Below are 14,387 nucleotides of genomic sequence, written 5' to 3'. Positions count from 1 at the left end.
ATTGTTGCAAACCGCCCAGGGAGCTTCAGCGACGAGGCGGTATACAAATGTAATAAATAATAATAATACATAAACTAAGAGTACTTGGAGGCGTCTAGTGTCTTTACACTATGCTCTTGGTTTGCATTTACAAACACACAAGCAAAGGGATCCGATTGCTTCCTACTCACGTTTCCATTATCTTGGCAACAGACCCCATTTCTGTACCTCAGTAGGTCTCAGTGTTTTCCTCCATTCAGCAGAAGGCTCACACTAAGTCCTGTGTCAGAATTTAGGATGGAGGGATGCCACTCACCTTGTCTTATATTGGCACCCATCTGCACTATTGTTGGAGCGAAGGACATCATCTTGTGGGTTTGGAAGAAGAAAGATGTAAGGTGTGTGTGTGTGTGCGTGCTTGCAACCAACATTCAACACCACTGATTAATATCAGCTTCAGTTTTAATCACTGACTGAAACTATATTGGGAACTCATCTCTCAGGAACTATACTGTTTTTCATCCAAACAAGAACTGTTTGGAGACAAGATTTCACCTATTTCCAGCTCCTATTAAATGTACAAATTAAGTAGGGTCACCTTTAAATGTGAACTGAATCATTTTGTTTCCTCCATGCCAACTCCTTCCCTTATTAAATTGTATCTAAATGCACTAATAGACAAAAGACCTTGTGGTTTAAGAACGTACCTATAGCCAACATATCTATCTATCAAACTTTAAAAAGCAGGGAACTTGGGCAGCTATAGTGAATGCACCAGGGGAGCAGGAGACCTGACCTCTTCTCTGAGATACTGTACTGCCCTACAAATTTGTCAAAATGCAAAAACAATTTGGGTTGGTCTTGCACAGTCCAATCTAGGGTTGCCAGGCTCAGGGCCTGAGAATGATTCTGTATCTTTAAGAGAAGAGCAAATTCAGCCAAGTGCAGGTTTTCTTGCAATACTGTAATGGGAAAAACCACAAGTTGAACTTCTCCCTTCCCCCTGCACAACTTTTAAAGATACAGAAGACCTCTTGGCTGCCAGGTTGCGTTACTATAGGATGGTGGCAGATAGCAGTAATAAGACCATTGCTGGCTGGGAGGTGAACAATATCTTTAGCCTCCCCAGCCCTTCTTTACTGCACCTGCTCCTGTACCTGGAGAACTACAGCCTATTGAGGAGCCAGAAGGTTGAGCTAGTCAACACCACCTTCGAGAGCAACTCTAAGAACTTTGGCACAGCAAATTAAACCAGAACTATCACTAGAAGCTAAAATGATGAAACTGAGGATATCATACTTTGGACACATAATGAAAAGACAGGATTCATTAGAAAAGATAATAATGCTGGGGAAAACAGAAGGGAGTAGGAAAAGAGGAAGGCTAAAGAGATGGACTGATTCCATAAAGGAAGCCACAGACCTGAACTTACAAGATCTGAACAGGGTGGTTCATGACAGATGCTCTTGGAGGTCGCTGATTCATAGGGTCGCCATAAGTTGTAATCGACTTGGAGGCACAAAACAACAACAAACAGCTGCTTCCAGGGGGAAACCTATTGTGTGGACTCTAGTTTGTGGTTGGCAATGGTCGCTGTGGTGAGAGCACAAATGTAACTTATGAATGTAGAAAGTGGGAATTATGGTGTGCCTGGGTTTTGTTATGTTATATTTTATTGATTTATTGGATTATGCATTTTAATTTGTACTCAATGCAAATTTATTATAGTCTCTATTCTGTTATTCTGTTCACTGCTTTGGGGGACTTGGCCAAAAAGGTACATAAATAAATCAACAAATGAATGAATGAATTTGAAATAAGTCACCAAATAGCTTTCTTTGAAATGTCTATGTTTATATGCTCTGCACTTCATAAGAACATAAGGACAGCTTGATGAGTCAGGCCATAATCCCATCTAGCCCAGCATCTTGTCCTTACATTGGCCAGCCAGATGCCTGTGGGAACTCTGCAACAGGGCTGGCCCCAGGTATGTAGGGCCCTTGGGCACCACCTTGCCCCGGGCCTCGGGGCTCCCCTTCTGTGATTGGCAGGGATGTGCACGCGTAGCACGATGCATGCCATCAACCAAGATGGCAACAGAGGCTTCAGCCCCTTAGTTGAACCTCTGCTGCCATCTTAGTTAAGAGCAGCCCTCCACGTGCTGTGTGGGCAGCCACAAAACACAGCCATGAAAGGTAGCTTGAACGAGGGAAATGTGGGAGCTCCGAAGCTCCCACCCTTCTATCCCTGGCAGTGATCCTGCCAGGCCGCCCTTTGGAGATGGCCCTGCTCTGCAAGCAAGAGATGAGTGCAATGGAACACTTCTCACTTGTTATTCCCAGCAAATGGCATTCAGAGGCATCCTACCTCCAACAGTGCTGGTAGAACCTCCTTGCATGGAGAAATGTCCGGGGGGGGGGGTAGAGCTGACGGCCTTTGTTTCTCTTGTATGAAAGAATTCTTGGAGAATTCTAGTGCCTTTTTAATAGGTGTTCAGTTTTTTTTAAAAAAATAATTATTATTATAAACACACAAGCAGAGGACAGTGGAAGCAAATATGATCCTAGAAGAAGACAGTGTCACCACTAGTCAAGTCAGTAGAGAATGGAAGTTACACCCCAGTTCCAGCCAACTCAGCTTTTTCTGTCTCTAAAATTCAATCTGAAAAATAACAACAATAATCATAACGATAACAATCATCACCTGTCCTGTACCATTTCCCACCCCGCTTTCTAGCTCTCAGGAGTGTCACCTGCCAAAAGAAGGGATGAGAGAACACAAGTCCTATCACTGGGTCCCACTGATGAAGCATCAACCAAAGATCCTGGACTATTAGCAAGCTACTGTATCAGCCTCCCCCTATTAAACTATATCAAAAACATATTCCATACCATAAGTCTGGGAACCCTTTCTGTTTCCATTGGAAGACAAAGTCTAAGCAGGCATGCCATTTAGGGAGTATAGTACAATATTCCTTCTACTCACTCTGTTTGTTTCAGATCACAAGTGATTACTAGAATAAACTATTTTTCTGATTAGCTATAAATTATATGAAAAGATGAATACCCACAAATGCACTTACAAACTTACTTGTGGGTTTCTCATCAGATTTCTGGTGGAAGGGCTATCCTTCTGCCTTGCCCTGTGAGGTGTGTCTATGAGAACTAAATCAGAGTTTGGAAAAGGTACTCTTTTGAACTACAACTCCCATCAGTCTCAGCCAGCATGGCCACTGGATTGGGTTGATGGGAGCTGTAGTTCAAAAAAGTAACTTTTCCAAGCTCTGAACTAAATATTAACAGCTTCCCTTAAAACTTCAGGAATACCTACAAAGGGGGCTACTGGAAGAGATTTCCCTCCCAACTAAGAATGAGGTAACCTACGTAAGGATGCTCAAGTCTATCCATTTCAGTTTCTCTCAGTTTCACATTTTCCCCGTCTTTTCAGTTCTCCACATTTCCATTCAATCTGCAATTTCTTTTTTTAAAGTCCTCATGAAAGTTAATCAGCATTTTAGTGTGGATTTCTCCTAGTATATACATACAAAGGGATCAGACCACTTCCCACCCTCATTTCTGTACCTCAGTAAGTCTTAGCTTGTTTTCTCCATCCAACAGAAGGCTCACACCTAGGCTTGTGTAAGAATTAGGGGCAGAAGGATGCTGGTCTCTTTGTCTTACATTAAGCATCCACCTGCAATATTGATGGAATTGAGGACATCAAGGACCATTTTGAGGGTTTGGTAGAAGACAGAAGATGTGTGTCTGTGTGCAGGCAGGCAGGAGGCAGGCAGAGCAAAGCTCCAATGCCACTTATTAGTCCTGGATGCTAGTTAATTACTGACTGGCACAACTCTTGAGAACATCCCTCCCAGGAACTGCACCATTTCCCAACAAAACGTCTCTTGGGAGGTGCAATTTCACCCTATTCCTCTTCTCTCTCTACCTCGCTGCAAGGATTTTCTCTTTGTTCCGTATGAAAATGTGTTAATTCAAGTTGTTGTGGCTCCCTGTTTCCCCAAGCAACAATTCATTCCAGAGGCATCTTTTTTACAAGGATCTGCTCCTTAAGAGAATAGAACACCAGACAGTTATACTCTTTGGGCAATATTTGTTTTATTTCCAAATGTACAAGTGGAGCAAAAGTTGAGGCAAGCAGGATGCATGCTCCTACCAAGGAACAGATCTGCTACCCCACAGTAGGTCCCTTGAGAGAGGGAACCAGCACCCCAAGGTGCTTCCAGCATTCATTGCTTCACTGCTGGGCCTCTCTGCTTCTCTCTCTGTGTCTCAGACTGCAAAATGCTATTTCTTCACTCACTCACAACCTTCCACTTACTTGTGAAAGTTGGTATATCCTTCAATATGTGATGGCTTTTACCATTCAAGCACACTCAACAGAGGCCTCCAGTTATTTCAGGGGCAGGAAATATTTTTCAGTCTAAGGGCTGCATTATTATCTGGCCAACCTCCTGAGGGCCACATGCCAGTTGTGGGTGAAGCCAATATCAAAAGTGGGTGGAGAAGCAAATGAAAATTTTACCTTTGTACAGTAAGGTTGCTTGTACACACAAACCTCTCTCTCTTCCATTGAGGCAAGCAAGAGGCATTATCAGAATTCAAGGACACATTTCAGCAAAGCAAGAATCACAAGGAAGATGGAAAGTAGGTCAGAGTTCTGAGGGCCACATAGAGAGGACTCAGGGGCCATCTTTGGCCCTGGGGCTGAGATTCACCACCCATAAGCATCTACCCCCTTAGACGGACCATCAGTCAGCCCTCACGGATGAGGTATCAGGCAATCTCCCTGTCAAAGGAATTGTGGGCCAGCTTCTATACCAATATAATTAGCAGCACTTACGCATTTGCCTTCACTCCAGAGAGCCCAGAGAGCCATCTGCCTTTCCAGGTGTCTGCAGCTGAGAGTGTGTATGGGCCTTACAGCCAACACAGGATTTTAACACAGGATATATATCCTACTTTCCTAAAGAAAATGCAGAGTCTCAAGCAGCTCCAGACCTTGGCAGTTTTCTCCTGTCCTACCCTGTCTGTACCTCCAAATACAGCGGCTATTATTTCTGCCCTGGTCTTGGCTCCAATCTTGAAACATTTGAGTGAGGGCAAATGCAATGTGTGTGCCTGGTGGTGGTGAGCGAGCATTGCTACACTCTGCATAGCCATGGCATGGGGAAAAATGTCACTTCTTTAAGAGCAAGCAAACAACAGTAAGATATTAGTGTTTTTACCGTTAGAGGCACGGGCACATCAAAGAAAAAAGCAACAATAAATAAGAATATCTTTATTGAAATGAAACAATGGCAGTGCTCTGGTCTGAAGGAGAAATACTATCATACTAACTTTTTTTTAAGGGTACATGTGTGCTCAGGTTGGTCAGTCATTAACTGCTCATCCTTTATCGAAAAACATACACACACACACAGAGTATAAATGCATGTATCAAAAACAAATTACATTTGAGGTTATCATCTAATTATTTTCATTGCAATGATGACACTTGATGGAATACACATGTAACAATCACACAGTACAGAATGCCATGTTCTTAAAAAATGACATAATCCATTTTATTTCAAGTATGGCATAATATTTATTCCACTGGAGTCTGCCAAATAACATTCTATCTAAATGGATTTGGGGCTTGTATGCTGGGTTCTCAAAGATAAGTGTGTACTTCCTCGTAGTGCCATAAGGTGGCCAGGTAACCATTACACTCCACTATGATCCTTTCCTTGGTTTAAATTTTGATCATTCACATTGGCCCACACTAAACAATAAAGAGGAATCAGTGCCCCTCTTTCCCAAATATAGAAAAATACATTAATTTGATCTCAACAGAAACATTTTGGTTTGGTTTGGCTAAATTCTCACCTGCTACTGACTGTTTTTACACGGTGACCTTTGTCATCAGCAATCTCAGCATTCTCCTCAGCAACCTACCCAGAGCTTTTTTCACTTGATCATTCCTCAGACAGTAGATCAAGGGATTAAGAAAGGGTGTAACGGCTGTGTAGAAGAGTGTGACTGCCTTGGTGATCACTGACTGGCTTTCTCCACCCGGAATTAAATACATTGCTCCCACTGTGCCATAGAAAAGGGTCACCACTAACAGGTGCATAGATATGGTGGAGAAGGCCTTCTGACGACTGCCTTGGTTAGAGGACTTCATCATGGTGAAAATTACTATGCTGTATGATAGCACAACAAAGAAAACATTGCCTAAAAACAAAGATTCCATGGACACTTGAAATATAAGGGGGGCATTTCCAAGAGGAGGGCAGGCCAAGGACAGAATTGGCCCAGGATCACATAAAAAATGGTCAATGACGTTAGGTCCACAGAAGGATAGCTGGGATGTCAAAATAACTGGGACAACATATCCCAGGAAGCCAAGGACCCAACAAATGGCCACCAGGGAATAGCAGGAATTTGGGGACATGATTTGTGGGTAGTGCAGTGGGTGGCAGATGGCCAAGTAGCGATCCAAAGCCATTGCTGAGAGGAAGAAGAATTCAGTGTTGCCGAGTGAGAATAAGATGTAGAACTGGAGGAAGCAGGCATGGAAGGAGATCAGCCCTGGAGGAGACACCAGGTCACAGAGCATACGGGGCACAGTTGTGGATACATAGCACAACTCCAGCCAGGAGAAGTTGCTCAGCAGGATGTACATGGGCAGGTGAGCCAGGTGGGCATCAAGGAATACCAGAGTGATAATGGTGATGTTCTCAGCTAAAGTGATGATGTAGAGGATGGTAAAAAAAATGAGAAACAGGAATCGCTTCTGCCTCTCAACTCCAAATCCCAGCAAAATGAATTCCTCCACTGTGGTGCCATTGGCCCTCTCCATCTGGAATCACATAACAGAATCACTTTTGTATACTTTCAGAGAGGTATTAATTACTTCACACACTTTAAGCCTGTCTGCTTCTCTGTTTCCACTGAAATGTTAAGGCTCCCATTATGTCCCAGATCCTAGATTATTAGTGAGCTATCACTCTGGTATAGCACAGTGGGGAGGAGAGCCTGGCTGGGAGTCCAGAGTCTGTGAGTTCAGATCCCCACTCGTGTCTCCTGGGTATCAAGGGCCAGCTAAAGATCACCCCCACAGGGAGTGGCTCAGGGGTTACATGCCCTGCCACCTGTGCAGCTGTGAGGAAGCTGCATGTCCCAAGGAGCCCAGTTACCCCCCAGCTGGCAGTTGCGGGCAAGGAAGGGGCTGGCTTGTGCAGCTGGGGAGGACTAGCCTCAGAGGGAGGCAATGGCCAGCCCCTTTTGAATACCGCTTACCATGAAAACCCTATTCACAGGGTCGCCATAAGTCGGGATCGACTTGAAGGCAGTCCATTTCTTTTCATATGCTACTGTAGTAAAGGAGTAAGACATATGATCTTTCACCTGGGGTTTTTCATGTGACTGCTGCTGCTTGAGGTATAAAGCAGGGTTCTATACCTTGGATTAGATGGTGTATCTTCCCAGTCTGGCCCCTCTTTTGCTAGAAATTTGCTTCAGTGTGTTCACAAAGATGAACTAACAAAGCTTGCAATACACAATAAGTTAGTTCAAACAAGTAGGTCCTGCAGTAAATTGCTGTAGTACTCTTATCCAGGATTCTAGCCAGCCATGCCCTTTTCCAGAATATCCTGCTGCATTCTCCTGCTCTGGGGCCTTCCACTTTTTCTCCCAGCAGACACTCAATGGTCTGTGGCCAATGATCTCACTCAGTCATCATTGGGCTATTTGGGGGGATTTCTCCCACTTAGGTGTTCCCCCCTTAAACGTTTATACTTCTGCAAAATGTGGCAGCCAGACTGCTAACAAGAACTAAGCGGTCTGAGCATATAACACCTGTGCTAGCCCGTTTGCACTGGCTTCCAATATGCTTCCGGGCCAGATTCAAAGTGTTGGTACTTACCTATAAAGCCTTATACGGCGCGGGACCACGATATCTGTTGGAACGCCTCTCCCGATATGAACCGGCCTGTACACTACGGAGTTACGTGCCCTGCCACCTGTGCAGCCGTGGGCAAGCTGCATAGTCCCAAGGAGCCCAGGTGCCCCCCAGCTGGCAGTTGCGGACAGAAAGGGGCTGGCTTGTGCAGCTGTGGCAAGCTGAGCAGGCCCTAGCCAGCTGGGGAGGACTAGCCTCAGAGAGAGGCAATGGTAAACTCCTTCTGAATACCGCTTACGATGAAATCCCTATTCATAGGGTCGCCATAATTCGGGATTGACTTGAAGGCAGTCCATTTCATCACTGTAGAACAACTAGTTCTAGTGGGCCATCAGATGTTGCTGGACTACAACTCCCATCAGCCCCAGCAAGCATGGCCAATGGTCAGGAATGCTGGGGCTGATGGGAGTTGGAGTCCAGCAACATCTGGTGGCCCACTAGTTGGGAAAGGCTGCTCTAGAACATAAGAAGAGCCTGCTGGATCAGGCCAATGGCAAATCTAGTCCAGCATCCTGTTCTCACAGTGGCCAAACAGATGCCCATAGGAAGCCTACAAGCAGGACCTGAGTGCAAGAACACTCTGCCCTCCTGCGGCTTCTGGCAACTGGTTTTGAGAAGCATACTGCATCTGACTATGGTGGCAGAGCACATTCATCATAACTAGTAGCCATTGATAGCCTCATGCTCCATGAATTTGTCTAATCGTCTTTTAAAGCCATCCAAGTTGGTGGCCTTCCCTGCCTCTTGCATGAGCGAATTCCATAGTTTAGCTATGCGCTGCATGAAGAAAGAAGTACTTTCTTTTCTCTGTCCTGAATCTTTCAGCATTCAGCTGCACTGAATGTCTGTGAGTTCTAGTGTTATAAGAACATAAGAACATAAGAAGAGCCTGCTGGATCAGGCCAGTGGCGCATCTAGTCCAGCATCCTGTTCTCACAGTGGCCAACCAGGTGCCTGGGGGAAGCCCGCAAGCAGGACCTGAGTGCAAGAACACTCTCCCCTCCTGAGGCTTCCGGCAACTGGTTTTCAGAAGCATGCTGCCTCTGACTAGGGTGGCAGAGCACAGCCATCACGCCTAGTAGCCATTGATAGCCCTGTCCTCCATGAATTTGTCTAATCTTCTTTTAAAGCCATCCAAGCTGGTGGCCATTACTGCATCTTGTGGGAGCAAATTCCATAGTTTAACTATGCACTGAGTAAAGAAGTACTTCCTTTTGTCTGTCCTGAATCTTCCAACATTCAGCTTCTTTGAATGTCCACGAGTTCTAGTATTATGAGAGAGGGAGAAGAACTTTTCTCTATCCACTTTCTCAATGCCATGCATAATTTTATACACTTCTATCATGTCTCCTCTGACCCGCCTTTTCTCTAAACTAAAAAGCCCCAAATGCTGCAACCTTTCCTCGTAAGGGAGTCGCTCCATCCCCTTGATCATTCTGGTTGCCCTCTTCTGAACCTTTTCCAACTCTATCATATCCTTTTTGAGATGAGGCGACCAGAACTGTACACAGTATTCCAAATGCGGCCGCACCATAGATTTATACAACGGCATTATGATATCGACTGTTTTATTTTCAATCCCTTTCCTAATTATCGCTAGCATGGAATTTGCCTTTTTCACAGCTGCCGCACACTGGGTCGATATTTTCAGTGTGCTGTCCACTACAACCCCGAGGTCTCTCTCCTGGTCGGTCACCGCCAGTTCAGACCCCATGAGCGTATATGTGAAATTAAGATTGTTTGCTCCAATATGCATAATTTTACACTTCTTTATATTGAATTGCATTTGCCATTTTTCCACCCATTCACTCAGTTTGGAGAGGTCTTTTTGGAGCTCTTCGCAATCCCTTTTTGTTTTAACAACCCTGAACAATTTAGTGTCATCAGCAAACTTGGCTACTTCACTGCTCACTCCTAATTCTAGGTCGTTAATGAACAAGTTGAAAAGTACAGGTCCCAATACCGATCCTTGAGGGACTCCACTTTCTACAGCCCTCCATTGGGAGAACTGTCCGTTTATTCCTACTCTCTGCTTTCTGCTTCTTAACCAATTCCTTATCCACAAGAGGACCTCTCCTCTTATTCCATGACTGCTAAGCTTCCTCAGAAGCCTTTGGTGAGGTACCTTGTCAAACACTTTTTGAAAGTCTAAGTACACTATGTCCACTGGATCACCTCTATCTATATGCTTGTTGACACTCTCAAAGAATTCTAATAGGTTACTGAGACAGGACTTTCCCTTGCAGAAGCCATGCTGGCTCTGTTTCAGCAAGGCTTGTTCTTCTATGTGCTTAGTTAATCTAGCTTTAATATAAGAGAGGGAGAAAAACTTTTCTCTATCCACTTTTTTCAAGCCATGCATACTTTTATACACTTTTATCATGTCATCTCTGACTCACCTTTCCTCTGAACTAAAAAAGTCCCAGATGCTGCAGTCTTTCCAGTCTAATAATGAATGGTATCCCATGGTCCCACAGATCCATTACAGTGCTAGCTGTCAGCATCACTAGAGCAAAGATAAGATGAAAAAGCCTCCTTTGCGATTTCAGCCTTGGATAGATATATGATCCTAGGATTATCATGGGGGTTGTATCTGCAATTGGTACTTAAAACTCATCCCAGTCTTATTTCCTCCCTTGCTGCTCCCAATGCAAACTGCATCATGCACATTGCACACTCTGCCTACAGGACACAGATATTCCCTCTTTGCACAATGGCATGTCAATTTCACCTCTGCCTTCCAGATGCTAAGGGTGGCTTGCCTGGGTCTTCTTGACTGTCTCCCATTCAAGCTAAGACCTGCTCAGCTTTAATTATATAATTACACTTGTTCCACTAACTTCTCCAAGTAGCTCCAGGATGCAGGGTTTACTTGGGTTTGGTTCCCTTTGGAAGGCTGTCACTGGAGGGTTTTTGGCATATTGTAATATTTGTGTGTATTTTAAAATGTACAGGGTGTGCATTGATGAAGCCATAGAGCTTAAATACTCCAAGAGAAAGCTGAATTGCATTGCTTCCACATCATATCTCTAAGATTGTTAAAGAACTCAAACCTCAGCTCTCTGTGTCACATCTTCTGCCTCATTCAAATTGCACTGTCCTTTTCACACCCAAGCTCTTGGATTATCTCATCGTTAATCGGGTGCCCTTTTTCTGATTGCTTCTACCAATTTAAAACATTCCCAAAATGATGCTGTATCCAACATCAATTAGCTAATATTTTAGTTCCCATGGCAACATATTTCTTGTATTTCACCTAACAAAGGCGCTAGGCCTGAACTAGCCAGCAAATCTAACCCTCTGCTGTCCAACCCCCAATCCCACAATAATATAATACCATCAGGTCCTCCATTGTCTGGGCTCATTTCTGTTCTGTACTGCCCATTTATGTAATGTGCATCAGGATTTACTGGAGGTCTTTTGTTGTTGTTGCTACTGCTGCTGCTGCTGCAGTTGTATTTTTCTTTTTTTGTGTGGAGGCCTACCTTCTTCTTTTGATGGAATTCCTCCCCAGTTCAAGTTTCCACACAGGTTTCCTTTGCCTTGTTCACAAATCCCATTTCGGTGCCTCAACAGGTCTCAACATGTTTTCTCCATCCATCTCAAGGCTTGTCCCAAAGTGATGTGCTAGAATTTGGGGTGGGAAGGTGCTGCTGTCTGTGTCTTATGTTGGTGCCTATCTGCAGTATTATTGGAGTGAAAGCCATCAAGGACCATCTTGGGGGTTTGGTAGAAGAAATAGCTGAGATGTGTGAGTGCATGCGTGCACCAACCAATCTTCAAACAGTTGGTTGGCTGCAGTTTTAATCACTGACTGAAAAGCATCTTAGGTACGAGTCTCTTAGGAACAAGACCATTTTTCACTGAAACAAGATCTCTTGGGGAACATGACTCCCCCTCCTTTCACTGTTTCACAGGGAATTTTGTTTTCTATTCTCTATTTCTTCTATCTTGGTTAAGTTCATTTACAGGGTTAAGTATAGCCCAATTCTGATCGGGTGCAAGAATTTCCAGGAGTGCAGCACTTTCCTAAGTTTGGTTTCTTTGGAAAGAGATAACTTTAGGTATATTGGCATTTTGCAATATTTATGTGCAGCACTAGTTTGGTAATAATAGTAATAGTAATAGTAATAATAGTAATATGCCAGTACTCATATCGTGATGCAAGTGCTATGGGTGCTAGCATACATCGGCTGCCATGGGAAGTAAAAAAAACACACAAAGAGGTGATGGTACTCCACAACAGTGAGTAATATTACAGAGAGACAGAGAGAGAGAGAGCACTTTGTGTGTATTCACAAATATACAGGTTGAGTATAGGTAGAAGCACAGCATTAAACCACTCCAAAAGATTTCTCAAAGTTTCCCCTTCAGATTTCTAATGGGGCAGCCAACAGCAGAAGTTGTACATATGGTTGGGGGGAGGAGCCTAACTTTGGGCTTTCTCACCTCTGATCCAAGAAATAAAGTTGGCAACATTTCACAACAGCCATAAGGTTAGTTAGTCATATCCATAAGCATCAATGGATCTGCTCTGAGGAGGACTAGGGTTGAATACCACCCATTGTTTCCATAGCACCAGGCCTATGAAATGCTGTGCCAGGAGGGACTGGCTCGCAAAGTTCTTTTCCTGGTTTTGGAAGGACAGGGAATAGCTACTGGCTGATGATTTCCCCAGTAGGCAGTGTCCTCAACTGGTGGTTCATCAATAGGGCCTAATGATATTAGCTGTCTCCTGACCGCTGGAGATCTCTCCTGAATGTTTGAATGAGATACACATCAAAGCTTGGGGAAGACAACATCCTTCTAGCTGAAGAGAGGGGGCAGTGACACAGTAAGAACCAGAGTTGTCAGTTGTCAGGCGAGAGGGAGAGAGAGAGAGAGATTCTTGCAGAATGATGTATCAAAAATTGAGATTGTGGCCTAGGGCTGCCAAGCTTGCTCGCTTGGTGACATTCTTCCTTGCAGAAGTGCCTCTTTTTCTCCACTGATAAACTGCCTATATATGAGTAAATAAAGCAGATCTTACAAAGATCCCATACGTCTCTAGACCTCTCTCATTCAAAAGGAACAAAACTTTCCAGTGCTGCCATAGAAAGTCAATGATTTCTTTATAATCTTTTTAATTGTGTTTATGTTTTATTGTGTACATATTATTTTTATTTTATTTTATAGTTTTGTTGATAGAACTCACCTTTAAGCAACAAATGGAACTTACAACAAAATGTTGCAGTGTAGAGCACGCCTGTTTATGGCTGGCTGGCTGGCTGGAACCCTGCCAACTTCAAGGATACTCCATTCCACTTCCTCCTAGTTTTCTATTCCATTCCAATGGCCAGCCAACATTCCATGGCACCTGGACATGCTCTGTTTTGTGGTTGTCCCATCCCAAGAGATGTTTTTCCTAAATATTTTTTCCCCTTTTGCAAACCTTGTGGTTCGCAGAAGACAGCTAATGCTTCACTTGTGTGTATGGATGGTACCATTTTGGCTACCTGAGCACTAGCATCCAGAGAATTGAGATTGCTGTTAGCATGTGTCATTTGTAGCTACAAGACCAGCACTGTGGGCCATATTCTATCAATGGGGCTATGCCCTTGAGCATTGCGCGTTATACTTCCCTCTTTTTCATTGCTCCCTTTTGTTCATTGTTTGTCAATCTTGATTTTATTTTCTCTTCCCTTTACCAACTGACTCATTACTAGACTGAGAACTCTGTGGGTTAGAGATCTTTGTTTTGTTACCTATGAATAAATGCAACACTTATCATGTCTAATAATGCCCCTTGTGTCTATCTGTGCATCCATCTCCTCCTCCTCAACTGGTTTGGTAGAGCAAGTGGAAGACACACTGTTGGAAATCTTAGATGTTGGCTGCATTGAGAAATCTCTTGTTTCTCATTGGACAACCCTTTGGGGTTTCACCATTGGCCACGTTGGCTGGGGCTGATGGGAGGTGGAGTTCAACAACATCTGGTGGGCCAAAGGTACCCCTCCACTGCTCTGAGGGAATAGACAAAGCCAAGTCTGCCATTGTTTGGTGGAACTGGATGCCACCACAGAGAGGTAAGGTGAGATATACTGTTTTGGAATTTGGGTGTTGAGATGGACAATTTCTATGAATCCCCTTTCCATCCTCTGATTTGGGATCTGCAAAGGAAGAAACCTGTTCTACTGATCAGACTAGTTCCATTCACAAGTTAATGGATTCAAGCCAAGTCTGTCAGATGCCCCTATTAACAAGTGTAAGAACTGGCCAAGAAAGCAATGTGGGCCATTAAGAACTCTTTCAGAAGAGAGGCCTCCCCCACCCCCAAAGGAAATAGTTAGCTGGAGAAAAGGCTGGGAGCTGAAAGCAGTCAAAGAGACTCACTTGTTCTCTGTGTCTGAAGGGACCCCAAAGCTGTGGGCCTTGGGGAGCAAGATCCGTTGGACTGTTAATGC

The 14,387-nt window shown here is 44.1% G+C and overlaps 1 protein-coding gene across 1 annotated transcript; it reads right to left on the bottom strand.

Annotated features, from left to right (window-relative positions):
* Positions 1–5,305: 5,305 nt before the first annotated feature.
* Positions 5,306–10,444, bottom strand: LOC133366420 (olfactory receptor 11H6-like). The gene is made up of 2 exons (XM_061589490.1): positions 10,344–10,444; positions 5,306–6,843 (listed from the first exon to the last, which is right to left on the bottom strand). Exon 2 carries the CDS (start codon positions 6,841–6,843, stop codon positions 5,884–5,886), a length of 960 nt encoding a protein of 319 aa, XP_061445474.1. The 5' UTR covers positions 10,344–10,444; the 3' UTR covers positions 5,306–5,883.
* Between the last annotated feature and the right edge of the window lie 3,943 nt (positions 10,445–14,387).

The sequence above is a fragment of the Rhineura floridana genome, chromosome 11 (genome assembly GCF_030035675.1).
Source record: "Rhineura floridana isolate rRhiFlo1 chromosome 11, rRhiFlo1.hap2, whole genome shotgun sequence".
NCBI classification, from domain to species: domain Eukaryota; kingdom Metazoa; phylum Chordata; class Lepidosauria; order Squamata; family Rhineuridae; genus Rhineura; species Rhineura floridana.
The sequence above is the reverse complement of the archived record's forward strand: the minus strand, read 5'-3'. Positions and strand labels throughout refer to the sequence as shown.